At 37.4% G+C, this 22,782-nt stretch overlaps 1 protein-coding gene across 2 annotated transcripts in view; it reads right to left on the reverse strand.

Annotated features, from left to right (window-relative positions):
- Positions 1 to 22,782, reverse strand: part of SCAPER (S-phase cyclin A associated protein in the ER) — a 415,285-nt gene that overhangs the window by 131,567 nt on the left and 260,936 nt on the right. For both annotated transcript variants that reach the window (XM_069481584.1, XM_069481575.1), the window contains exon 24: positions 11,036 to 11,151. In XM_069481584.1, the coding sequence (XP_069337685.1) occupies positions 11,036 to 11,151 (116 nt within the window). The remainder of the gene's footprint in view (positions 1 to 11,035; positions 11,152 to 22,782) is intronic.

A 22,782-nucleotide genomic window follows, 5' to 3' on the forward strand; every position in this document is an offset into this window, starting at 1 on the left:
ATACCTTATTGATTGATCTTATCTTCCCAACTGTGATGTAAGCTCTCTGAAGACAAAAATCATACATATCTCAGCACAGAAGAAATTCAACAAATACTTGGAGATTGATAATACCTCTGTTTGATGATACCATGTGGGCAATAAGGTGCAGAAGGAAGAACACCAGAATAGGATGCTCAGTTTTAGCTCAGATAAACTGATGAGGAGGGCAAATCATTTCATACCTTTAAATCTTAGTTTCTTCATTTATATAAATGTGATAATGTGGTGAAATGCCAAAAACTATGATTGTTAAATAAATGTAATATACTTGATAGCTCTACATGGAAATCAAAAGCCTTAATGTAAACTGAGTAAATTAAACTGTAAATTAAAAAAGTCTCAATGCTGTTGCTTTTATCAGAAAGTATGAACTCAACATCTACCAGTGCAGTTTTTCCTTAACAAGCATAAGTTCACTCTTTAGTAGCAGTATTGGCACCACAGGTAAAACACCAACTTGATTTGGAATTAAGTTTTGCGTTTCTCACCAGCGAGAGAGAAGAATAAGAGATGATGCGATGCTCTGAAAACGTGCATCTGGTACTTGAGAGTATGTCATGCTTTGTAGATGGATAATATGGACATACTTCTTGGTTTCCCTGAGAGGAACAAAACTGCAATTTCAAAAAAGCTTGCTTGGAAATGATATAAACCAATGATTTCTTCATTCTTTTAAGTGCTACAAAATGACTTCACTAATCAAGGATTATTTGTCTTTTACAAATGACCATTTGTCTTTTTCTTCTAGCAGTTGAAACTGCACTGTTAAATCTAATAATAAAAGCGTAATATAATAAAAGTTTTGTCTTTTAAAATTTTTAAAATTTATTATTTTCTATTTCAAAATATTAAGGGAGTATAAATGTTTTTGTTACATGGATACCTTATATAATGCTTAAGCAACGGAAAGCTTTATCTTATAGCTGTAGGGTTAAAGTTCTGAGCTGCAACATGCAGCCAGGATTGGGGGAGGAAGGACAAAAGAGGAAGGAAGGGCGAGAGAGGAAGAGAAGGAGAGAAGGAAGGAGAAAGAGAAGTATATGTGGATACTGCTCTTAAAATCTCATCTCCTAAACATCTTAACCTCACCTTCAAAATAGGCAAATGGCTTCTAATTTCAGAAAAATAATTGGTGAAAAGATTAAGTTCCTCATGAACAAATATTTTTTTATTAAGAAGTTACACTATGGTCCATTATGCTCAAGTCTGAGAGACCAGAGTCTGAAGAAATACACGTTTCAGTTGGTTGTAAATATTAGATCATTAAATATGAAATGTTCAATTTTGAATCAAAAGTTTAGTTTATTATATCTCAAACAAGAAGCAGTATAATTAATCAAAGTATGAGCCTAAACTATCAACACAGTTTTGCCATCTTAACGGTAGCTTGTTTACATGAGCAGCGAAGAAGCCTGGAGAGTAAGTGGCGATGAAATCACATGTTTTCCACAGCCTGTTGAGAACTGAATAATTTTCCTTGCAAGAAGTGGTCCAAAGCCTGCAAGAAATGCTAGTTAGCTGGAGCAAGGTCTAGTGAATACCATGGATGACAGGGAGTTTACAAGGCCAGCCTCTGTAGTTTGAGCAGAGTTGTTTTTTACAACATGTGGTCTTGCAAGAGGATTGACCTGTCTCTATTGACTAATCTTGCTGCTTAATCACAAGCATCCTCATCATTTCATCCAGTTGGTTGCAGTTGACATCCACTGTCATTGACTGACCAAGTTTCATGAAGCTGTAGTGGAGAATACCAGTGCTGGACCACCAAACAGACACCATTAGCTTTTTTTGATGAATATTTGGTCTTAGACTGTGTTTCAGCACTTTGTCTTTATCCAACTAATGTGCTGAACACTTGTGATTGTCAGAAAGAATCCATTTTTTGTCACACATAAAAATATAGTGTAGAAATGGTATGCCTTTATGTCATGACAGCAAAGAAAGGCAAGCTTCGAGATAATTTTTCTTCTCATGAACCCTTCTATCCAGCTTCTTTACCTTCCTGATTTGTTTCAAATAGTCCAATACTGTCATAATAGTAACATCAAACCTTGCTGCTAATTCACGCACAGGCTGAGATGCACTTGTTTCCACTACAGCTTTCAGCTCATCATTATCCACCTTGGTCTCAGGTTCCCCACATGGCTCATTTTCAAGATTAAAATCATCAGAACTTCTGGAACCTTTGACTTAACTATGTGTTCATTAGCCACATCCTTCCCAAACACTTCACTGATATTTTGAGCTGCCTGAGCAGCATTGGTTCCATCATGGAACTCATATTCAAAAATAACACAAATTTTTGACTTATCCATGTTTTCACAAAGGTTGCTCTAAAAAAATTTTGAAAGATAATCGCAAGTCAAAAACCATGCATTTGAAAGACTGAGGATGTACCTTCACAATAAAAATAAAACAAGAAGTGTCAAAGTGGAAATGTCAGAGATACCAACTGTCAAACTTAGCACTTAAGGGAATCGGACATTTTGTACTTAATGACCTAATACAAGACAATGCTCCTGGGTTTCAAGAGAAATCCTAATTATAAAGTTAATGATGAGGTAACCAATCTGAGACTCAAAGGCCCCCAATAAAGTAGTACATTTGAGAGCTGTAAGCAATATGAGTAGTGCTGTTATTTGTTATCATAGAACTTACACATTTTTCTTAAAGAACTAAATATATTTTCTTATCTTTGATTCCAAAGATAAGTTCTTCACTCTAGATACGTTACTTTTAAGCATGTTTACTTTAGGATCTAGGGGCAGCAAGTTTAATATACTTCATTTTCTTATATAGAGTCTCTAAACTGAGGTTAGTAGAAAAAAAAAATTCAGCCAGTTCCAGCTTGTAGGAACAAGCATTTAATGTGTATAAAGAACTATACCCTAGAGAACTCATAGAGCATACTTCCTTTCTTCATTCCTACTTTAAATGGTGGGCATTCATTCATTCTTTCTTGATATAAAAGAATTTTGAAAAAACTATGAGGTCAGCAGGAAGGCTCTATAGCACAGTCAACTATTTTCAACACAATCTAATGTTAAAAGAATCTTTATTATTTGTATTTAAAAGTATCAGCCTCATTTGGTTGGAAGGAACAGAAATTCACTCAAAATATTTCAAGTAAAAAGAGTCATTTATTGTAAAGCTATTGGGAACTTTCACATGAATCCAGGAGAAAATGAATAACCATACCTCAGGAGGACAGGAACAATACCGGCTCTGTCGACTAGACCCACTTTCATTTCCAGCCCCTTTCTCTCCCATGAAGCAGTTCTGGTCGGCTCTTCCCCCCACTCCTCCCCAGATGGCCTTCCTTAGTCCTGTTAAACTTGGAGTGCACAGAGCCCTGTAACGGCCATCCCAGAAGTGACTGTGCATGATTTTTCAAATTCAAATATCTCAGGAAAAAAGACTTGAAGTTTTGCAATTTCCCAACTGCAAATTCCTGAGAGAGAAATTCGATTGGCCCAGGTTAACTTTTTCTACTAGATTATAAATCCTATATTGCTGGCTATTTTTATAGATTGGTTGAACTTGAGTCAAACATCCTCTCTTTAGAGTTTAATCAGCTGTGGCCATTGAAAGAAGCTGATTAGGCATGGATGCAAAGCTTAGAACAAGGAGTATTTATAATAACTGGAAAAAAAGGACACAACAAATAGGAAGTGAGCTGAGGTGATTATGGCAAGCCAAGAAGAGAGAAGAAAAGATAACAGGAAAGGAAGCTCATAGTGAATACTATGAGAGCCTGGATTGTGTTGCAAATTGAAGATAAAGGCAAAGACTTAATAGTAGATGAACCCCAAAGAGAACAGCCAAGTGAGTCAAGAGAATTAAGCAGCAAGCGCTTGAGACCAGGCATCTCAGGAAACTAAGTTTATAGACATCTGATGTGTAATAAAACATTCCTTTTTATGAAAAGTCTTGTGTATACTACCAGGGTGACTGTTCCACAAAGGTAATATAGTAGGCTACTACCAATAATACTTATAATTTAATACATCCCATTTTCCATGACTGTAAATTCCCCGAGGACAGGATCTATTTCAAATGGTTCCTAAGTGTGACAATCCCAATCCCATGCCCACAACTGATCCCAGTTAGGGAAATGCTAGAAAACAGTTTCCCTAGGCATCAGGACCGGAAGCTCCAGATTATTTATCTATTTCTGGAACACAAGGGGATATCTCTTTTCTATTATAAGATGAACTACGTCAGCCTCTGCACAAGACCAAGAAAAGGAAACAGAAGCCTTTGGGAACAAAATTTCAATAATCACAAGAGAGAAATTCTGAACATTCATTCTTTCAAAAGGGATATCAGCCCTCTCAGGTTGTAGTCATACCCAAATGTGATTGCTCCCAACACTCAGCTTGCAGTGGGCCACATATATGGTTGACGGTGATTGTGAGAAATAAATAAGGTAATAATGCTCAGAGCATCTAGCACTGTTCTTGGCACTGAGGACACAATAAACATTAGTTTCTGCCTCCTTACCAACTCAAAGGATCAAGTAAATAAAAAATAAATTTGTGATATCTTGTCGTAAATGATATCCCTAGTGAGAAAAGCTCCATTTCACATCATTCTAAATTTAGTTTATTATTATATTCAATCACTATTGCTTTACATGAGTAGGACAAATTTACTATAGGCAGGTAAATGCATATACTATAAAAACTGTAAAAAAGTAACTTTACTGATTTGTTTGATATGAATAAATAGGTATACTTTATTAAAGCCATAGCAATAGGGCAGACCTATTTTTCCTCACAGATTAAAATGGGGGCAATCTCATACCTACTAGTGTGCTCTAATTCTAAAACCGTGATAAGGACAACAACCAAGAATACAGTTCTAGTTAGGATATGGAACAAGTCTCAGAAAGTTCCAAAAATGGAAATCATATCAAGTATCTTTTCTGACCACATGGAATAAAACTAGAAATCAATAATAAGAACTTTGGAAACTATACAAACATATGAAAATTAAACAGTATGTTCCTGAATGACTACTGGGTCAATGAAGAAATTAAGAAGGAAATGAAAGAATTTCTTGAAACGAATTAAAATGGAAACACAACATATGAAAACCTACGGGATATAACAAAAGCAATACTCAGAAGGAAGTTTGTAGCAATAAACACCTATATCAAAAAAGTAGAAAAACTTCAAATAAACAACCTAACAGTGCATCTTAAAGAAATAGAAATTGCAAGAACAAACCAAACCCAAAATTAGCGCCAAAAAAGAAATAATAAAGATCAGGGCAGAAATAAAGGATATTGAGACTACATAAAAATACAAAAGATCAATGACGTGAAAAGTTGGCTTAAAAAAAAAAATTGACAAACTTTTAGCCAGACCAAGAAAAAAAGAGAGAAGTACCAAATAAATGAAATCAAAGATGAAAAAGGAGAAATTATAACTGATAATACAGAAATTCAAAGGATCATTAGAGACCATTATGAGCAACTATATCTCAATAAATTGGAAAACCTAGAAGAAATGGAAAAATTCCTAAATAAATCCAACCTGACAAGATTAAACCACGAAGATATCCAAAACCTGAATAGACCAATAACAAGCAACAAAACATAAGCAGCAATAAAATGTCTCCCACCAAAGAAAGGCCCAGGACCTCATGGCTTCACTGCTGAATTATACCAAACACTTAAAGAATGACTTAAACCAATCCTACTCAAACTATTCCAAAGAATAGAGGAGGAGGGAATACTTCCAAATTCATTCTATGAGGTCATTTTTATCCTAATACCAAAATCAAAGACACAACAAAAAAAATAAAACTACAGGCCAATATCTCTGATGAATACAGATGCAAAAATCCTCAACAAAATACTATTAACAGCAAACAGAGTTCAACAACACATTAAAAAGATCATTTATCATGATCAAGTGAGATTCATCCCAGGGATGCAAGGATGGCTCAATATATGCAAATCAATAAATGTGATACATCATATCAACAGAGTGAAGGGCTGTATTTGGTTAAGGACTAATCATACCGTAAGTCCACAGGGTCAAGTATTTGCTGCAGTGTGCTCTTTCACTGCTTTACTTTAATCCCTCGGAGAAAGAATTCATTCGTGTTTTCAAACAATATTGACTATGTCATATGATTTACAAATAATGTATTTACTATGTCTTTGATCCCAAGGAATTACAATCTAGTTGGGGAGATGATAGTACAACACATGGAGTGCTTGGCAAGATAATGCATAATAAAGTGCTAAACCAAACTATTCTCTAACCTGTTTGATATTTTTCAATGTCTAGATGAAGACACATATGTTCTACAGATCAACTTTAGGGTTGGCACTAAGTTAAAGAAAATGAAACTAAATTACAGGTCAAATCAGGATCCAAAAAGAATCTTGATAGATGGGGCTAAAATTTACCAGGATGAAGTTTGAATTTAGGATGAAAAAACAAATGTCCATGTAAATAATAGATTATAGGTTCTTAGAAGCCAAAGTAACGAAGATGTAGGGATTTAAAACTCAGTAATTAAGCACTATGATATGGAATCAAAACAATAATCACAAAAAAACCCCATTGATAATAATTAAGTGCTTTCTTTGTGTAGGCACGTAAACACATGCACTTTAAATCCTCCTAACAGTTCTGTAAGGTAGGTATTAGTCTTACCATTTAACATGTAATTTGGCCCAAGTCATATAGCTAATAAGTGAAAAGCATAGATTTAAGCCTGGATCTGACTCTAGAGCTGATACAGTTTCCACTATACCATGCTGTCTGCTTTGCTTCATGTTAATGAGTCTACTTCTATATAAAAAACTGTGTCTACAGGGACAATGAAGGATAAGCAAGGCTGACAGAGAAGAAATAGGCACCTGGTTAGTTCCCCAGTAGAACAATCTAAAGTAGATTAGGGAGTTTACTATCTGGCCCCTTTATTGTCCTTGAGTATCTCTCAGGAATTAGGAATGCCAAGGAAGTAAAAGGCAACCTGGGGAAGACTCGGCCCAGTGGCCCTTTTTGGTGGCTCAAGAGGTTTGCTGGCTTCCTTGTGAATTATGAACATCTACTGCTGCCTGGAAAGGGCTCGGAGATGTGGTGAGCCAGTGAGTACACCTCTCACTTTTATTATCATTGCTACTATGTAAATACACTATAAAAACACAACACAAAGTTTTGGCCACAGCTTTTAGTCATAGCAGGTCCATCTTATTTACATAGCTTGGGGCATTCTTTATGCCCAAAGAAAATGACAAGCTTCCATTTATTTTCAAATATTAAAAGCTATGATAAACTATTATTAGCTCAAATTTTAAAAAGGCTACAATATGTCATTCATTCTTTTGTACTCATTTTCTGCAATTAAAAGTTTGGAGGCAGAATAACGTGGGTCTTGCTAAAAGTAGATACAACATAAAATGCGCATTACCTTCTTTCAGGGTGATCTTTCTTGGCACAGAAAACAATTTTATTGGAACAAATTTGTTAAGATGGTAGATTTTGGAACACCATATCCTGACTAAGCCCTCTCAATGATAACTTGAAAAGGATTAAAGCACTTTTATGGGCTTTTCCTGGTTCTGACAAAAGCAATACAACTCACTGAAGATTTGGAAAGGTTTCAAAAAGTTCCATTTCCAGAAACAGGCACAATTCTCAATTTCACTTTTTAAAAAAAGCTGCTAGAAGCAAATATTCATTAAAGGAAGTTACCTAGCAATAATTATATGACAAAGCAAGACATACAAGTACTGAGGTAATAAATGGAGTGAAAAGAGGTAAGGGCAGGATGGTGAGAAAAAGGGGAGCAGGGGCTGGTTTATCTACTCACATAGAGCTGAGGGCTGCAGAGGCAGTGACACATCATAGGATTCCAAGTTTCAACACAGCAACTGTTATTAGACAGTGGCTTCAACTTCTCAAATCCTTTGCTGTTTATCACTCAGAAAAATTAAATGGGATTTTTTTTTTTTTTTTTTTTTTTGACAGAGTCTCACTTTGTTGCCTGGGCTAGAGTGCCGAGGCATCTGCCTAGCTCACAGCAACCTCAAACTCCTGGGCTCAAGCAATTCTTCTGCCTCAGCCTCCTGTGTAGCTGGGACTACAGGCATGTGCCACCATGCCCGGCTAATTTTTTTCTATATAATTTTAGTTGTCTAGCTAATTTCTTTCTATTTTTAGTAGAGACGGGGTCTCACTCTTACTCAGGCTGGTCTCGAACTCCTGACCTTGGGTGATCCACCCGCCTCGGCCTCCCAGAGTGCTAGGATTACAGGTGTAAGCCACCGCGCCCGGCCTAAATAGGATATTTTAAACAGCCTTTCTAGGTAAGAACTATGAAATGCCACAAGAGGTAGGAAACAGCATGAGCTAAGATACAGAAGGTTTGTGAAGTTGAGGGATGAGAACTCATTAGGGATGGAAAGGGAGGATCTGGACAGGTTAAGAGCAAAGGGAATGCCCCGGGACTATGGAGAGCCCAAGGCCAGGGAATTTGTGTTGGAAGGAAAATGAGAAAGAGTATTTTTTGAATTAAGTCACTGATTCATGCCCAACAGTGATACTATGCTCTGATTCTACATCTAAATCTGAAATAGTCACGAAATTCCTCTTGCCCATCTCTGAATAAACAGCATAACACTCTCACTGCTTTAATCCGTTAGTGCTGAGAAGTGAGGCTGGCTTAGAAAGTACAGTTATGATCTTGAGGCTATGCTCAAAAAACAGGAATCTTAGAGTCAATGCTAGATACCCACAGCCCTGGGTGCTGGCCTCATTGAGCAAGCAGTACCTAAGGTGAGATGAAGGTTCAGCCTAAGGTGAGATGAAGGAATAAACTCTCAGTCCTGGCCCCATGGTTAGTTGGTGCTGACCAGATGAGGGGCACTGGGGGACTCTCAGGATTCCAGTGCTCCTTTCCAAAGGGAGTGTGCTAATTCCTGCTTAGGTCTTTTTAGGAACTGTGGAAACCTCTTCCCTTTCCTAAAGGAGATGCACAGATAAGCATAAGAACAACATGGTGTTTGCCACAATGACAAAAATAGCTTTTGGAAAACATGCATTTAATCTAGGTTACCAGTCAGAGAACTCATGTCATGCATGTCGAAGCCTACCAGAAAACAAACAAATAAACAGCCAAAAAAGAAACAGTACAAAAATTCTAGGTGCATTTAAGATAACAATATGAATTTTTAAAAGTTATCAAAGCACCACCCCAAAGAACCAAATACCATTTCCTTTCTTATCTCAAATATTTATTATGTGTTTCATTCCTTCCTTCTTCCCTCTCTGCCAATCAACACACAATGAGTGATGACAACATACCTAGTAACACCCTGAAAATGAAGTCCATTTTGCTAAAGAATGCCAACTCTTCTGGGTTAGAAAAACCTCTATGCATGTTATAACTGCCCAATGTGCAGCTTTCTTTTTCTTTGTTTTCTTTTTTTGAGACAGGTCTCACTCTGTCACTGGGGCTAGAGTGCGGTAGCGTCATCATAGCTCACGGCAACCTCAAACTCCTGGGCTCAAGGGATCCTCCTGCCTCAGCCTCCAAAGTAGATGTACACCACCACACCTGGCTAATTTTTCTGTTTTTAGTAGAGATGGGGTCTCACTCTTGCTCAGGCTGGTCTTGAACTCCTGAGCTCAAGTGATCCTCCCACCTCAGCCTCCCAGAGTGCTAGGATTAAAGGCATTGAGCCACTGCACCCAGCCTAATGTGGAGCTTTCTGCTGCACAGGAAGATACTGTGACGTAAAGAATATCTATGCCTTCCTTCATTAATCTCTACTTTGTCAGTAGAGCAAAGGAACCCAAATTACCTTAAGTGTCAAAAACTTTGTACTTAGAAATATCTCATGTCAAGTAGACAACACTGTCTTAAACCAGGCAAGACTACTACTTAAAAACTTCCACTTAAACATTTATAAAACCCTACAGTTTCCAAAGAGCTCTCACACACATTATTTCAACTGATACCCACAGTAGTACTGTGATGTGAATATGATTATTTGTATTCTTCCAAACGAGGAAAGAGATGCAATGAGATTAAGGCATTTGCCCAAATTCTCCCAGCCAGTAACTGGCAGAGGTAAAACTGGAACCCAGGTTTGTCAGACTCCAAAGCCAATGCTATTTCTATTTTAACACAATGTCTCTTTGGGAAAAAGATAACATATTCTTGAAATTTTTTTCCTGTTGTATCCAATGGACAAATGAAGCATTCACTTTTACTGGGCTAAATATTAAAAAGTTTTCTCAGTGGTATAAATTAACTTTTATTAAAACTTCTCATTTAAAGTCTATAAATAAAAGTCTCCACAAAACATCCAGAAATTGTGCATGTTACAACCTAGGAACACAACACTTCCTAAATAACACTGTCTATTGCTATATGCCAGGTGGCCAGGGACTAAAGGGTGACTTAAGAGACTAGGGAAGCAGATATTGGGTCTAACGCTTCACAAGACCCTTGTGACAAAGAGTAATTTATAGTTAGAGACTAAAGTGCAATTTGGTTCCCAGCAATTTGGCTGGGACTCCAGACTATGGCAGTCTTGGCTTCTGACTGCTCTTCCTGTATGTTAGAGACTTCTTCAAATTTCACAGCTCAGGCCTTTGTTAACGTACTTACTCACCTCTTTTTTACATGCAACACAAAGTGTTGGCTTTCTGTTACTACAATTTATTTCCATTCAATTTTTGGAAGCAGTTAGAACTGCCCAGAAGTTCATCAATTCTTCTTGATTTAGGATTACAGCAGGTCGTAGACCAAAGAGATTTCCTTTTTAAGGCTTTTTAGGCTCAATTTGAGTTTTGTAAGTGACGTTGAGCACCTCTGTTTTTCTCCCTAATGGGGAGTGTAAGCTTTTGCTATTCAAGCCTGAACACACATACAATTTTCTTGTGGTCCCCCATATGGAAACCATAGGGCAGAAATGACCCACAAATGAAACGTAAAAGACAGATTAAGAAACTATACTCACTTAGGAGGAATCCGTGAAACTGTGTTCACATTCGTGGCTGGGACCATTACTTGAAGGATGTGTTCAAGGGCTGTTAATCCACCAGCAACTTGAAATGCAATCTGATCTGCTACATTCTAGGCAGAAATACAAACAGAAGTTAGCCCAGTTTCCCAGACATAAAATTATAACCCAATGAAATATTTAGTTACAGACTGAAACATTGTGTTGGTCCAATTATTCTATAAATATTTGTCGAATACTTAGTGCTAGGAAATGTAAGTCAACAGGGTGAACATGAAAGACATAGTTGCTCTCCCCCATGAAGCTTAAAATTTAGTGCATGGGACCAACAGTAATCAGATAATTATAAATAAGATGATTTTAATTATGACAAATACCTTGAAGATAAAGAAAAGGTTCTCTATGAGAATGGGGGAACCAACTATTAAATATTAATATATATTGGCAAAAGGTCAGGATATGCTTCTCTGAGAAAGCTGAGGTTTTCAGACAGGCAAGAGAAAGGGGGAAAGGAAGAGGCACTTCAGGCAAAGGGAAAAACCATTATATATAGAAAATGTTAGCAATACTTATAAAAACCACATCATTTTGTAATCTTAATTACCACCTAATAAGATAAATTGACTTTCACAAAGATGTCTTCTACTAGAATGTTTTACTTTAGCAATATAAGATAACCACTTTAACTGTATCTTTTTTAAAAACACTTCAGGTATTTTTGTGAGAATATTAAGTAACCATTTTAGAACTAAACCTATGATTATTTCTATACAATTTCTGAATTGTATACAATTCTTGTGTGAAGGTACTTCTCCAAGTTCTCTGCACTCCTCTGCATGGGCAGAGGAAGAGTGATTCTATGGTACATTATCTTAGTTTTTACACATAGGCAGAATCACTGTATTAAATATATGAAAAATAGGAAAACAACCTATTATGGCCTGAATTGTGTTTTACCAAAGTTCATATGTGAAAGTCCCAACCCCCAGTACCTCAGAATGTAGCTGTATTTAGAGATGAAACCTTTAAAGAGGTGGTTAAGTTACAGTGAAGCGAGGCTGTTAGGGTAGGGTCTTAGTCTAGTATGGCTGGGGGTATCTCATAAGAGGAGAAAGAGACACCAGGCACATGCCTGCACAGTAAAGAAGCCATGAGAGGGCCGGTGAGAGGAGGCCATCTATGAGCCACGGAGAGAGGCCTGAGGAAAAACCAAACCTGCTGACAGCTTGATCTTGGAGTTCTAGCTTCTAAAACTGTGGGAAACTACAATTCTGTTGTTTAAATAATCCAGTCTGCTGTACTTTGTTATGGCAGCCTCAAGCAAAGTAACACACCCCCTCCATTACAACACTACTTTACATTTCTGCTAGCATCCTACAGTTCACCGAGCCTTGAAACTTCTTTGAAATATGAAGGAGTTTTTTTCCCCCCTTGGGGTAGGGGGTTAAGATGTGAGTATACACAGACTCTCTCAAACATATCTGTCTGATTCTTCTAATGTTCTGAGCAATTATCAATTATTGGCTCCAATACATGTCTGGAGTTTGGCAGTATTATCATGTGCATATCTTATTCAATTGTTCCCTCTTTTGTACACAATAAAATATACTTTGTGACTATAATAAGTTCATTGTGAAAGCTAGACAAGAAATCATACTCAAGATTAAAATAATTCTGTTAATGGAAAAATGTTTCTTTGCAATAAAACAATCAGAAAATTGCAAAACCCAAGTGCTCAGTAATTTATTTAAAAATGTAATGCTGTTACCATTCCTTCTTCTTATGCTAGGATGTCAATATAATTAGAAAATAATAATAACCTCTGATATAGTATACACAGAGAAAATTATATTAATCATAATTGTATAGCTAGATGAGTTCTAGCAAATTGAACACATTTTGCAACAACTCCAAAATTAAAAAATAAAGCTTTATAGTACGTCATAGTATCCCTGGTGCCCATCCTACTCACTACCTCTCCCTCTTCTCAAAATGTAAAGGCTATCTTGACTTTTAGAATCATTAATTCATTTGGCCTTCTTTTCAAACCTATGAAAATAGAATCATTTTATATATCCCATTGTATCTACCTTCTCTTGCTCAAATGTTTATTTCTAAATTCACCATGTTTTGCTGCCCGTAGCAGTATTTCATTCATTTTCCTTGCTGCGTATTATTCCTATATCTGATCCTCTACATTCATTTATTTAAATGTTTCACTGCTGATTGACATTTGGGTTGTTTCCGCTTTGAAACTCTGGACAACACTGCTTTAAACATTTTTGTAGATACATGGCAGGTGTGCTATGCAGTCGTGTTGGGCACATGCTTAGGAGTGGAACTGCGGGGTCACAGAGTGTGCATAGGTTCAGTTTCAGCAGCTCTGGCCAAGCAGCTTTCTAAAATATTTGGAACAATCTGTGTACACATTGCAGTACAGTGCTAATTTCAGTTATTTTACATTCTCACCAAAACTTGGTTTTCACTTTAGTCATTCGAATGGGTGTGTACTGGCATATTGAGGTTTTTATTTGCCATTTCCTAATGACAAGGGAAGTTAAACATCTTATGTTTATTGGCTATTTCTAATTAACAAAATTTTTTTTTTTATTGAGGTAAAGTTACAGTTGGGTGAAAGACTCAGATCTTAAGTACGTTGTTCAATTAAATTTGACAAATGCTTGTCTAGGCTCAACTATTTCCATCACCCCAGGAAATTTCCTCATGATCCTTTTGCAGTCAATCCCTCCTCCCTGAAGCAACCATTGATTTGATTTATAGTACCGTAGTTAGTTTTGTGTATTGTAGAATTTCATATAAATGAGATCACACAGTATGTATGAACATTTTCTGCATTTAATTTGGTAGTGACTGGTTATCCCACCAGTAGTTTTACCAATGCCAGGCCTGGGGAACCATGGAAACATCTGAAGCTCAGGGAAAACAATGGAGGGAATCTGGATCAGGATGGGGAAAAAAACATATTATACCTCTCCTTTCCTCTTATATGCAAAACAGCAATTAAGGATAAAATATTTAAAAATATTAAAAATGTATAACCACATTAAAAAATAAATGAAACATCTCTGTGAAACAGGGATGGAGAAGCTCATAGTAATGCATAAGGTAAGGGTCCAACTTTTAATAGAGTCTCAAAAGAACATTTGTTCTTCTAGACTCCTCCCTTTTCCTAAGTTTTCATGTTGATTTAGTCTCCAAGTTCTGATAATTCTACTTCTGTTATAGCTCTGGACTCTTGCCTCTTCTATCCATGTCTACTGTTACCATGTCAGTTCAAGTGCTCATGCTTTCTTACTTGAGGTATTACAGCAACCTCCTAATTCGTATCTCTGGGTTCCGGTTTACCCCAACCAGTATGTTATCTAGAGCATTGCTCCCCAAACTCTCCAGGTAAAAGCCAATTTTTTGTTTTTAAAACTTTTACTCCATTATAGACTGATACATTTATGAAATACCATATAAATGAAGTACTGAACAAATGGAAAATAAAAGATGTGCTAAATTGGAGCCCACATTTTAAAATATTACATGTAACAGACATAAAATTACTCTGCCAATTTGCTAAAACTTACTCTTGATTTGTGTATTTATCTCATTATGTTCTGGTAACAGTGGCCTAGCGCTGGCCGGTGGATTCCATTTGAGTAGTCCTGCCCTGGATGCTTACATATGCAATGAGGAAATATTCTAAAGAGTAAATATGATCACGCCAATCTTTGTTTAAAACACTCCAATGACTGCTTCCTCACTGTCTACAGAATGAGATCCAAACACTTTAGAACTGTGGTCCCCACCCCGTGGGCCAGTCTACCTTGTTAGGGACGAGGCTGCAGATCCCCACGTCCCCCGACCCCATGGAAAAATGTCTTCCATGAAACCAGTCCCTGGTGCCAAAAAAGGTTGGGGACTGCTACCTTAGAACAATTCTTCAGAATCTGATCTCCCTTTAATAGCTTCTTCTCCCTCTCATATGCTCCTCTTTCGCTCAACCAAATTCCTATATGATCCCTATTTTTTCATGTCTCTGTGTTTTTGCATATACTGTTTCTTTCCAGAAGAGATGATCCTCTAGATTTTCATCTTTGTATCCCCACTAAACTCTGAGCTTGCTGACATCTGAGACCATGTGTGCTTCATCATCACCTCATCCAACACTTAGCACAAAGGACTGCACTCAGAAAGTGCTTGTGCTCAGTCAATAGTTGCTCAATGACAGTTTGAGAAGGAAGACTAACGACGATACTTTTACGTGGTTTTAACTGTGAAAATGCGAATAGCCAATAATTTCTCTGGCATGATCCAAGGATGAAATCCTCCATTCTTGTTATTGTGTTTGCCTCACAGGATAGTTCTTCACTGAAATTGAGCTTCATGACCAAAGAATGAGATTCAGTTTTTCAAGACTGAAGGACATGTCCATCTTGAACTTCCTTCACAACCACCAAATGAGGAACTAAACTCTCCTCTTCTATTCCATATTACTGTAAAGCCTTTACGTATTGACATCTCTCAATTCAAAAACAAGTTATAGAATATTTAGGTCATTAAATATGAAATGTCCAATTTCCTTAAGTACTAAGTTTGACAGTTGATATCTCTGACATTTCACGTTGACACTTCTTGTTTTATTTTTATTGTGAAGGCATATCCTCAGTCTTACAAATGCACATTGTGGTTTGTGATTATCTTTCACATCTTTTTTTTAATATGTCTTCAAAATGTTTTTCTTTTCCTTTTTTATTATTATTATTATTCTTTCAGCATATTGTGCAGGTACAAAAGTTTAGGTTACGTATATTGACTTTGCCCCCCCACTCCCCGAGTCAGAGCTTCAAACGAGTACTCCATCCCCTAGATGGTGCGCATCGCACTCATTATGTATGTATACCCTCATCCCCTACCCCCCCATTCTGCCCAACACCCGATTAATATTATTCCTGAATGTGCTCTTAGGTGATGATCAGTGAAACCAATTTGATGGTGAGTACATGTGGTGCTTATTTTTCCATTCTTGGGATATGTCACTTATTAGAATAGGTTCCAACTCTATCCGGGAGAACATAAGAGATTCTATATCCCCATTATTTCTTATAGCTGAGTAATACTCCATGGTATCCACATACCACATTTTATTAATCCACTCATGTATTGATGGGCACTTGGGTTGTTTCCACATCTTTGCAATTGTTTCACATCTTTTTTTAGAGCAATTCTTGTGAAACCATGGATAAGTCAAAAATTCATGTTATTTTTAAATATGAGTTCTGTTGTGGAACCAATGCAGTGCAGACAGCTCCAAAAATCAACTAAATGTTTGGGAAGAATGTGGCTAATGAACACACAGTATGTCGACAGTTCCAGGTGATTTTAATCTTGAAAATGAGCCACGTGGGCGACCTGAGACCAAGTAGGATAATGATGAGCTGAAAGCTGTAGTGGAAACGAATCCATCTCAACCTAGGCATGAATTAGTGGCAAGGTTTGACATTACTATTCCAACAATATTGGACCATTTGAATCAAATTGGCAAGGTAAAGAAGCTGGACAGATGGGTACTGCATGAATTAAACAAGTGCTAGGAGAGAAATCATCTTGAAGCTTGCCTTTCTCTGCTGTCACGACATAATGGCACAAACCATTTCTACACTGTAATGTTTTGTGTGATGAAAAATGGATTCTTTTTGACAATTGCAAGCATTTGGCACAATGGTTAGATAAAGATGAAGTGCTGAAACACAGTATAAAACAGAATATTCATCAAAAAATCTAATGGTGTCTGGTGGTCCAGCACTGGTCTTCTCTACCCACTACAGTTTCATGAAACCTAGTAGACATCCGTCTACTGCAACCAATCAGATGAAATGATGAGGATGTTTGCGATTAAGCAGCCAAGACTGGTCAATAGAGACAGGCCAATCCTCTTGCAAGACAACACTCCACAACATGTTGCACAAACAACACTGCTCAAACTATAGAAGGTGGACTTGGAAACTGTCATCCACCATATTCACCAGACCTTGCACCGACTGACTACCACTTCTTCTAGGCTTTGGACCACTTCTTGCAAGGAGAAATATTAATTCTCAACAAGCTGTTGAAAACGCCTTTTGTGATTTCATCGCCACTCCCTCTCCAGGCTTCTTTGCTACTGGTAGAAACAAGCTACCATTAAGATGGCAAAACTGTGTTAATAGTTTAGGCGCATACTGTGCTTAATTGTACTGCTTTTTTAAAAAGATATAATAAACTACACTTTTGATTTGAAGTTGGACATTTCATATTAATACCTCAAGCCAAGGAGATGCAACAATTGATCAACCTGTCCACAGGGAAACAGAGCAGCACCACTGCTGTTCCTGTAGACCTTTTCACGATGGGAGGGAACTGGGTCAACACTGCAGAAGTGGAGGGGAAAAGGACTGAGTAAAAGCAGACCATTTTAATGTATACATTTATGTCTTTGGAAAAAATCCTCAAAGCCTTTTATGCAGTGCCAACTACATGGATGTGACCTCTTGAAAAACTGAAGACAAAGGCTCTAATAGACATTAAACAGGACAAAATAAGCCAATTTCCAGAAGATAAAGGTCATTCAAAACTAATTTTTTCTAATGTACTATTGAAAATTGAAGTTTTAAAGTTTTAATTTATCATTTATAGCTTTTGAGAAAAATAAAGCAAAGCCAACTGTGAAATAAAAAAGTCTCACACATCTCCCCCTGAAATTAAGGAAGGTTCCGGTTGCATGTGCTTCTGGATTAGAAATGCAACAAGCCACCTCCAGACTCTCCTCTATAGACATGACCAGATGGAAATACTGCTCAGTATCCTCCTAACTTCTTCCATGTCATGTAGCAACTGCTACTCATCCCATCATCTCTGCCCTACCTTCTCTCTTATCTGTATGCTCCTCAAGAGCAATATCTTTGCAGCCCCACTCCTGGAACAGAATAGGAATGGTAAATATCTGAGGAATGAGCGAATAAACAAAAGCATGAACAAATGAAAGGATTTCAGGCAGCAAAATTGTCCTGTGAGACATGACAAAGATTAATACAAGACAGAGGCACGTGAGTACCACAAGGAGGAACATGGCTCACTAGATCCTATTCCCTGACAGCACAGAGGAACAGCTTCCCCCCTCTCTACACATAAAGATGGATGCAACAATCCTGTTAGATATTAGACGACTTCTTCTCATGGTGAAGGAAAAATCAAGCTGGCTCAATGATGAACCATCCAAATGTTAAAATTAAGGGGAAAAAAAAAACCCTTCTTAAGCATCTGGCATTAAACACTGTATATGCAAATCAAAAAAAGGAAATAATTTTCACACAACAATCCAGGTAGACTTAAAGGAAGCAGAAGCCTTCCCATCCCATGTTCTTCTCTATTCCTACCACAGTAACTTCCTGTGCCAATCATCTGGCACCTCCCCTACTCTGCTCTCTTTCCATTTCTGGATGCCTTGATGCCACAAGACTAGATGCTACATTAAAAAGTAAGCAAAGGACATGAACAGACATTTTTCAAAAGAAGAAATACAAATGGCCAACAAGCATATGAAAAAACGCTCAACATCATTAATCATCAAAGAAATGCAAATTGAAACTACAATGAGATATCACCTTATACCAGTCAGAATGGCTATTACTAAAAAGACAAAAAATAACAGATGCCGATGAGGACATGGAGAAAAAGGACCACTTATGCACTGTTGGTGGGAATGTAAATTAGTACAACTGCTACGGAAAACCATATGGGTATTTCTCAAAGAACTATAAACTGAACTACTATTTGATCCAGCAATCCCATTACTGGGTATCTACCCAAAGGAAACAAATCATTATATCAAAAGGTATCTGTACTCATATGTTTACTGCAGCACTATTCACAATAGCAAAGATATGGAATCAATGTAAGTGTTCATCCATGGGTGACTGAATAAACAACATGTGCTGTATATACACAATGGAATACTATTCAGCCATAAAAAAGAATGGAGTCATGTCTCTTGCCGCCAGAAAATAATGTAACTGGATGCTATTACCTTAAGTGAAACAATTCAGACACAGAAAGACAAATATCGCATGTTCTTGCTTATAAGTGGGAGTTAAATATTGTGTACACGTGGACATAGAGTGTAGAATGATAGACAATGGAGACTTTGAAGGGTGGATGGGTTGGGGGGCTGGATGATGAGAAATTACTTAATGGGTAAAATATATCTTATTCAGGTGATGGATACACTAAAAGCCCTGACTTTACCACTACACAATATGCGTATGTAGCAAAATTACACTCTTACCCCATATATTTACACAAATAAAAAAATTAAAAAAATTTTAACTCTAGCACCTGGAACAATGCCTGGCACATAGTAGGTGTTCACATAAGTGCACACGTGAACAGTAGGGCAAAGACAGTTGGAGAGTATAAGCCCTACCTTGGTTGCTTTAGGCCAGAATATTGGCCAGATACAGCCAGATCATTTGATTTTTTTTTTTTTAAGAGAGCGGTTATCTAGATTTCTTATATATGAAATTGAATTTCTAAATATAAAGTATGTTAAAACACTGTTTGGGTAGAACCAAACCCATATGTGGACTGATTTTGGCTTGCCAAGGAGCAATCAGATCTCCATTTTGATGAAAATCTTTCTGTCCTATACCTAGAGGTTTACTATGTGACTAAGCTAAAGGGGAACTTGCGTGGAAGGAGAAATGGAGACAAAGTGAAACATCTAAAATCTGTGGTAGTTTTTTCCCCCTTTAAGAACACATTTCCTCCTCCTGTTTTCTTTTTTCTTACTGATATACAAATTATATTTATGGTTAGAACGTCAGCCTTAAGCAGTCATACAATCACAATCATTGCTATGCTGCTTTGCAAAAAATAAAAAAATTATGCCAAAACAAATACGTACTAGGATTTTTTTTTTAATTCTGAAAAGAAGCGGGTCTTGAAAGTAACTTTATTACTTATGAAACATTTTATACACAGAAAATTTGTACAACCTGAAATGATTATTTCCAAAGACTGTCACCTATTTCAAGGTGGAACAGTTGGAACTTATTGAACCACAGTGGAAAAGACAACTACTTAGACTAATTGGGGAAACAACTACTGTACATTTTCATGGTAACTGTTTGTGGGCAAATATTCAAGGTCTGCCATCCACTTAGGGACCTGTTTTATATGCCACTCCAACCCTATACCCATCATTTTCTTTGTTTTGTTTTTTGAATGTACTTTTTTTTAAAACCCAAAAAACTAAGGTTGTAGAATTACAAAATTCTTTCAACCTTAGAACCTTAATGGTTTAACAAGGACACAGAAAGCAAGACCCTAACTTCTGGGTATAGAACTCTTTCTGCTCTATGTGAAAGGCTTTTATTGAAATGTAGATCAAGACTGTTACCCAAAGTTTTTTTTTGCAAAGGTCTGCCTTTCCCTCTGGAACTGTAAGTGAACGCAGTAATAGATCTGTTTACACTGTGAAGGGGATATTGTTACACAGAACACACCAGTGGCTTTCTCACTGTTCAGGCAATAATTCTTGTGAATGTATGATCTAGGGAGAAACCCTGTAGTTGTATCTGCTGATGTTGTCTCTGTTAGAAAATAAATTGTGACTGTTCAGACACACACACACTGGCTGCTCTTCAAATACACCATCTTATACTTGTCCCTACCTCTCTCAGCATCCAGAAAAAGCAAGTACACTAAAAATGCTTAACCATAATTATTCTCTCCATCCAAACTTCCACCTTCTCAATTCATAATGTTCAAATGCTCTCTCTCAATCCTTTAAGACCAAGATCAAATGTTGCTTCTTCCATTAAGCCTTTCTGATCCCCTCAACTAAAGTCAAAGCTTTCTTTCATTTGTGGCCCTTATCACTTTCTACTTTACCTAAAGTTATTTGTGTCCACGTACTAGATTGTAAAACTTAAACGTTCCTTTCTCCGTGTTCCTAACCAGGGTTAAGCCAGGGTGCATACACTGTAGGTACCAAGCAAAGTTTTTTCAGTGACTGAAACTATCTCATTCTAGAAAGATCAGTTAGGTAACTTTCCTTAGCTCTTTTACTCTTTTCCCAAATACTCTGATTTCAGATATGTAAAACTGGAAAAAGCTTTCATAAACAGCTTTATAATTCTGATTTGATAAAGAAAAAAAATATCTCTAAAGATGAAATGTGTGGCTTTCCTTATATACCTAGCAAAACACCTTAATGGCTCTGCCTTCCCTGCTCTCTCCCACTGCGAGACTGACAACTGACTAATAGGATTATTGGCTCCATTCTAATAACCCAGCTTAGTTAAAGGTCAGCAAAAAATGACAGCCTCAATCCTGAATCACATGGTCAGGGAATCCATCCAATTATTAACTAAAGTAACTGTTATTACCTCTCCCAATCAAAGAAGCAGCAGCTGTTAATCTCTGGTGGCCTGCAAAGGCTGGTGGCCTTTGTACTTGACTTCTCTGTAGACAGTAATTGTGTTCTTTGTGATCAGGGAGGAAGCCTTCCTGGCCTTTTAGACAGAGGTGGCAGATGGGGAAAACTATTTGCATGTTCATTAGCAATATAGGCTAGATTTGTTCTGAGCATCTGTGGCACCTTAAGACATGTTTAGAGATAATACAAGTAGTTTTGGCAAGTCTATAAATTTAGAACTTAGTAGCCCAATTTATAGAAATGAGAAGATCCTGGAGTGAAATTTTTTATGGTTGTTTTTTCCCCATATGCAAAACTTTCCTAACACTTAAAGGCCATCATTTCCACTCTTCTACTATCATCACTTATTAATGTTAGTTTAAAAGCAGCAAGTATAATGAGCTGCTATATACCTTGTTCTATGTTTGTTCCTTTATAAGCTTCCTAACTGCTAGTTTCTCCATATTCCCATATCTATATAAATATCTATGCTCAGCTCTAAGCTGTAGGCACTAACACTGTCAGGACTCAGGTTCTGGGGTCAAGGACATCACAAAAGCAAAATTATAAACTTATGGGACTATGGTGCCAAAAAGAGTGAAATCATAAGCGATAGTTTGAAAGCTTAGGTAATACAGTAAGTGGGGCTGAGGCTGGAAAAGCTTTCTCAAGATCAGAGGAACAATTCCTTTGTGATGCTAATTAGAACTCGGACCCTTTGGAAGGCTCTCCCAGAGGGAGCTGAACTGTGCCATTTCTGACCCATTGGATGAAGGGAGGAGGGAGCAGGGTGAGCGAGAGGTGGTACAGCAACTGAAGGGTAGAAGCAGGACTCAAGACCTGAGTGTTTTTTTTTTTTTAATTTCTTTTTTTTTTTTTTATTTCATCTTGTTATGGGGGATACAGAATTGCAGGTTACATACGTTGCTCCTGTACCGCCTTTCCCCCCAAGTCAGAGCTCCAGGCGTGTCTGTTCCCCAGGTCGTGCGTATTGCACCCATCATGTAGGTATATGTCCCTCCCTTCCCCACCCCCCCCCTTCCCGAGTCAGCACCTTCAAGTGTTACCACTCCCCAAACGGTGCGCAATGCACTCATTGTGTAGGCATACACCCATCCCCTCCCCCACCCCCCACCTCAGTCTGATATCCGATTGGTGTCCTTCCCAGATTTGTATTTAGGTGATGATCAGGGAAACCAATTTTCTGGTGAGTACATGTGATGCTTGTTTTTCCATTCTTGGGATACTTCACTTAATATAATGGGTTCCAACTCTCTCCAGG

Source organism: Eulemur rufifrons, chromosome 2, assembly GCF_041146395.1.
Source record: "Eulemur rufifrons isolate Redbay chromosome 2, OSU_ERuf_1, whole genome shotgun sequence".
Lineage (NCBI taxonomy): Eukaryota > Metazoa > Chordata > Mammalia > Primates > Lemuridae > Eulemur > Eulemur rufifrons.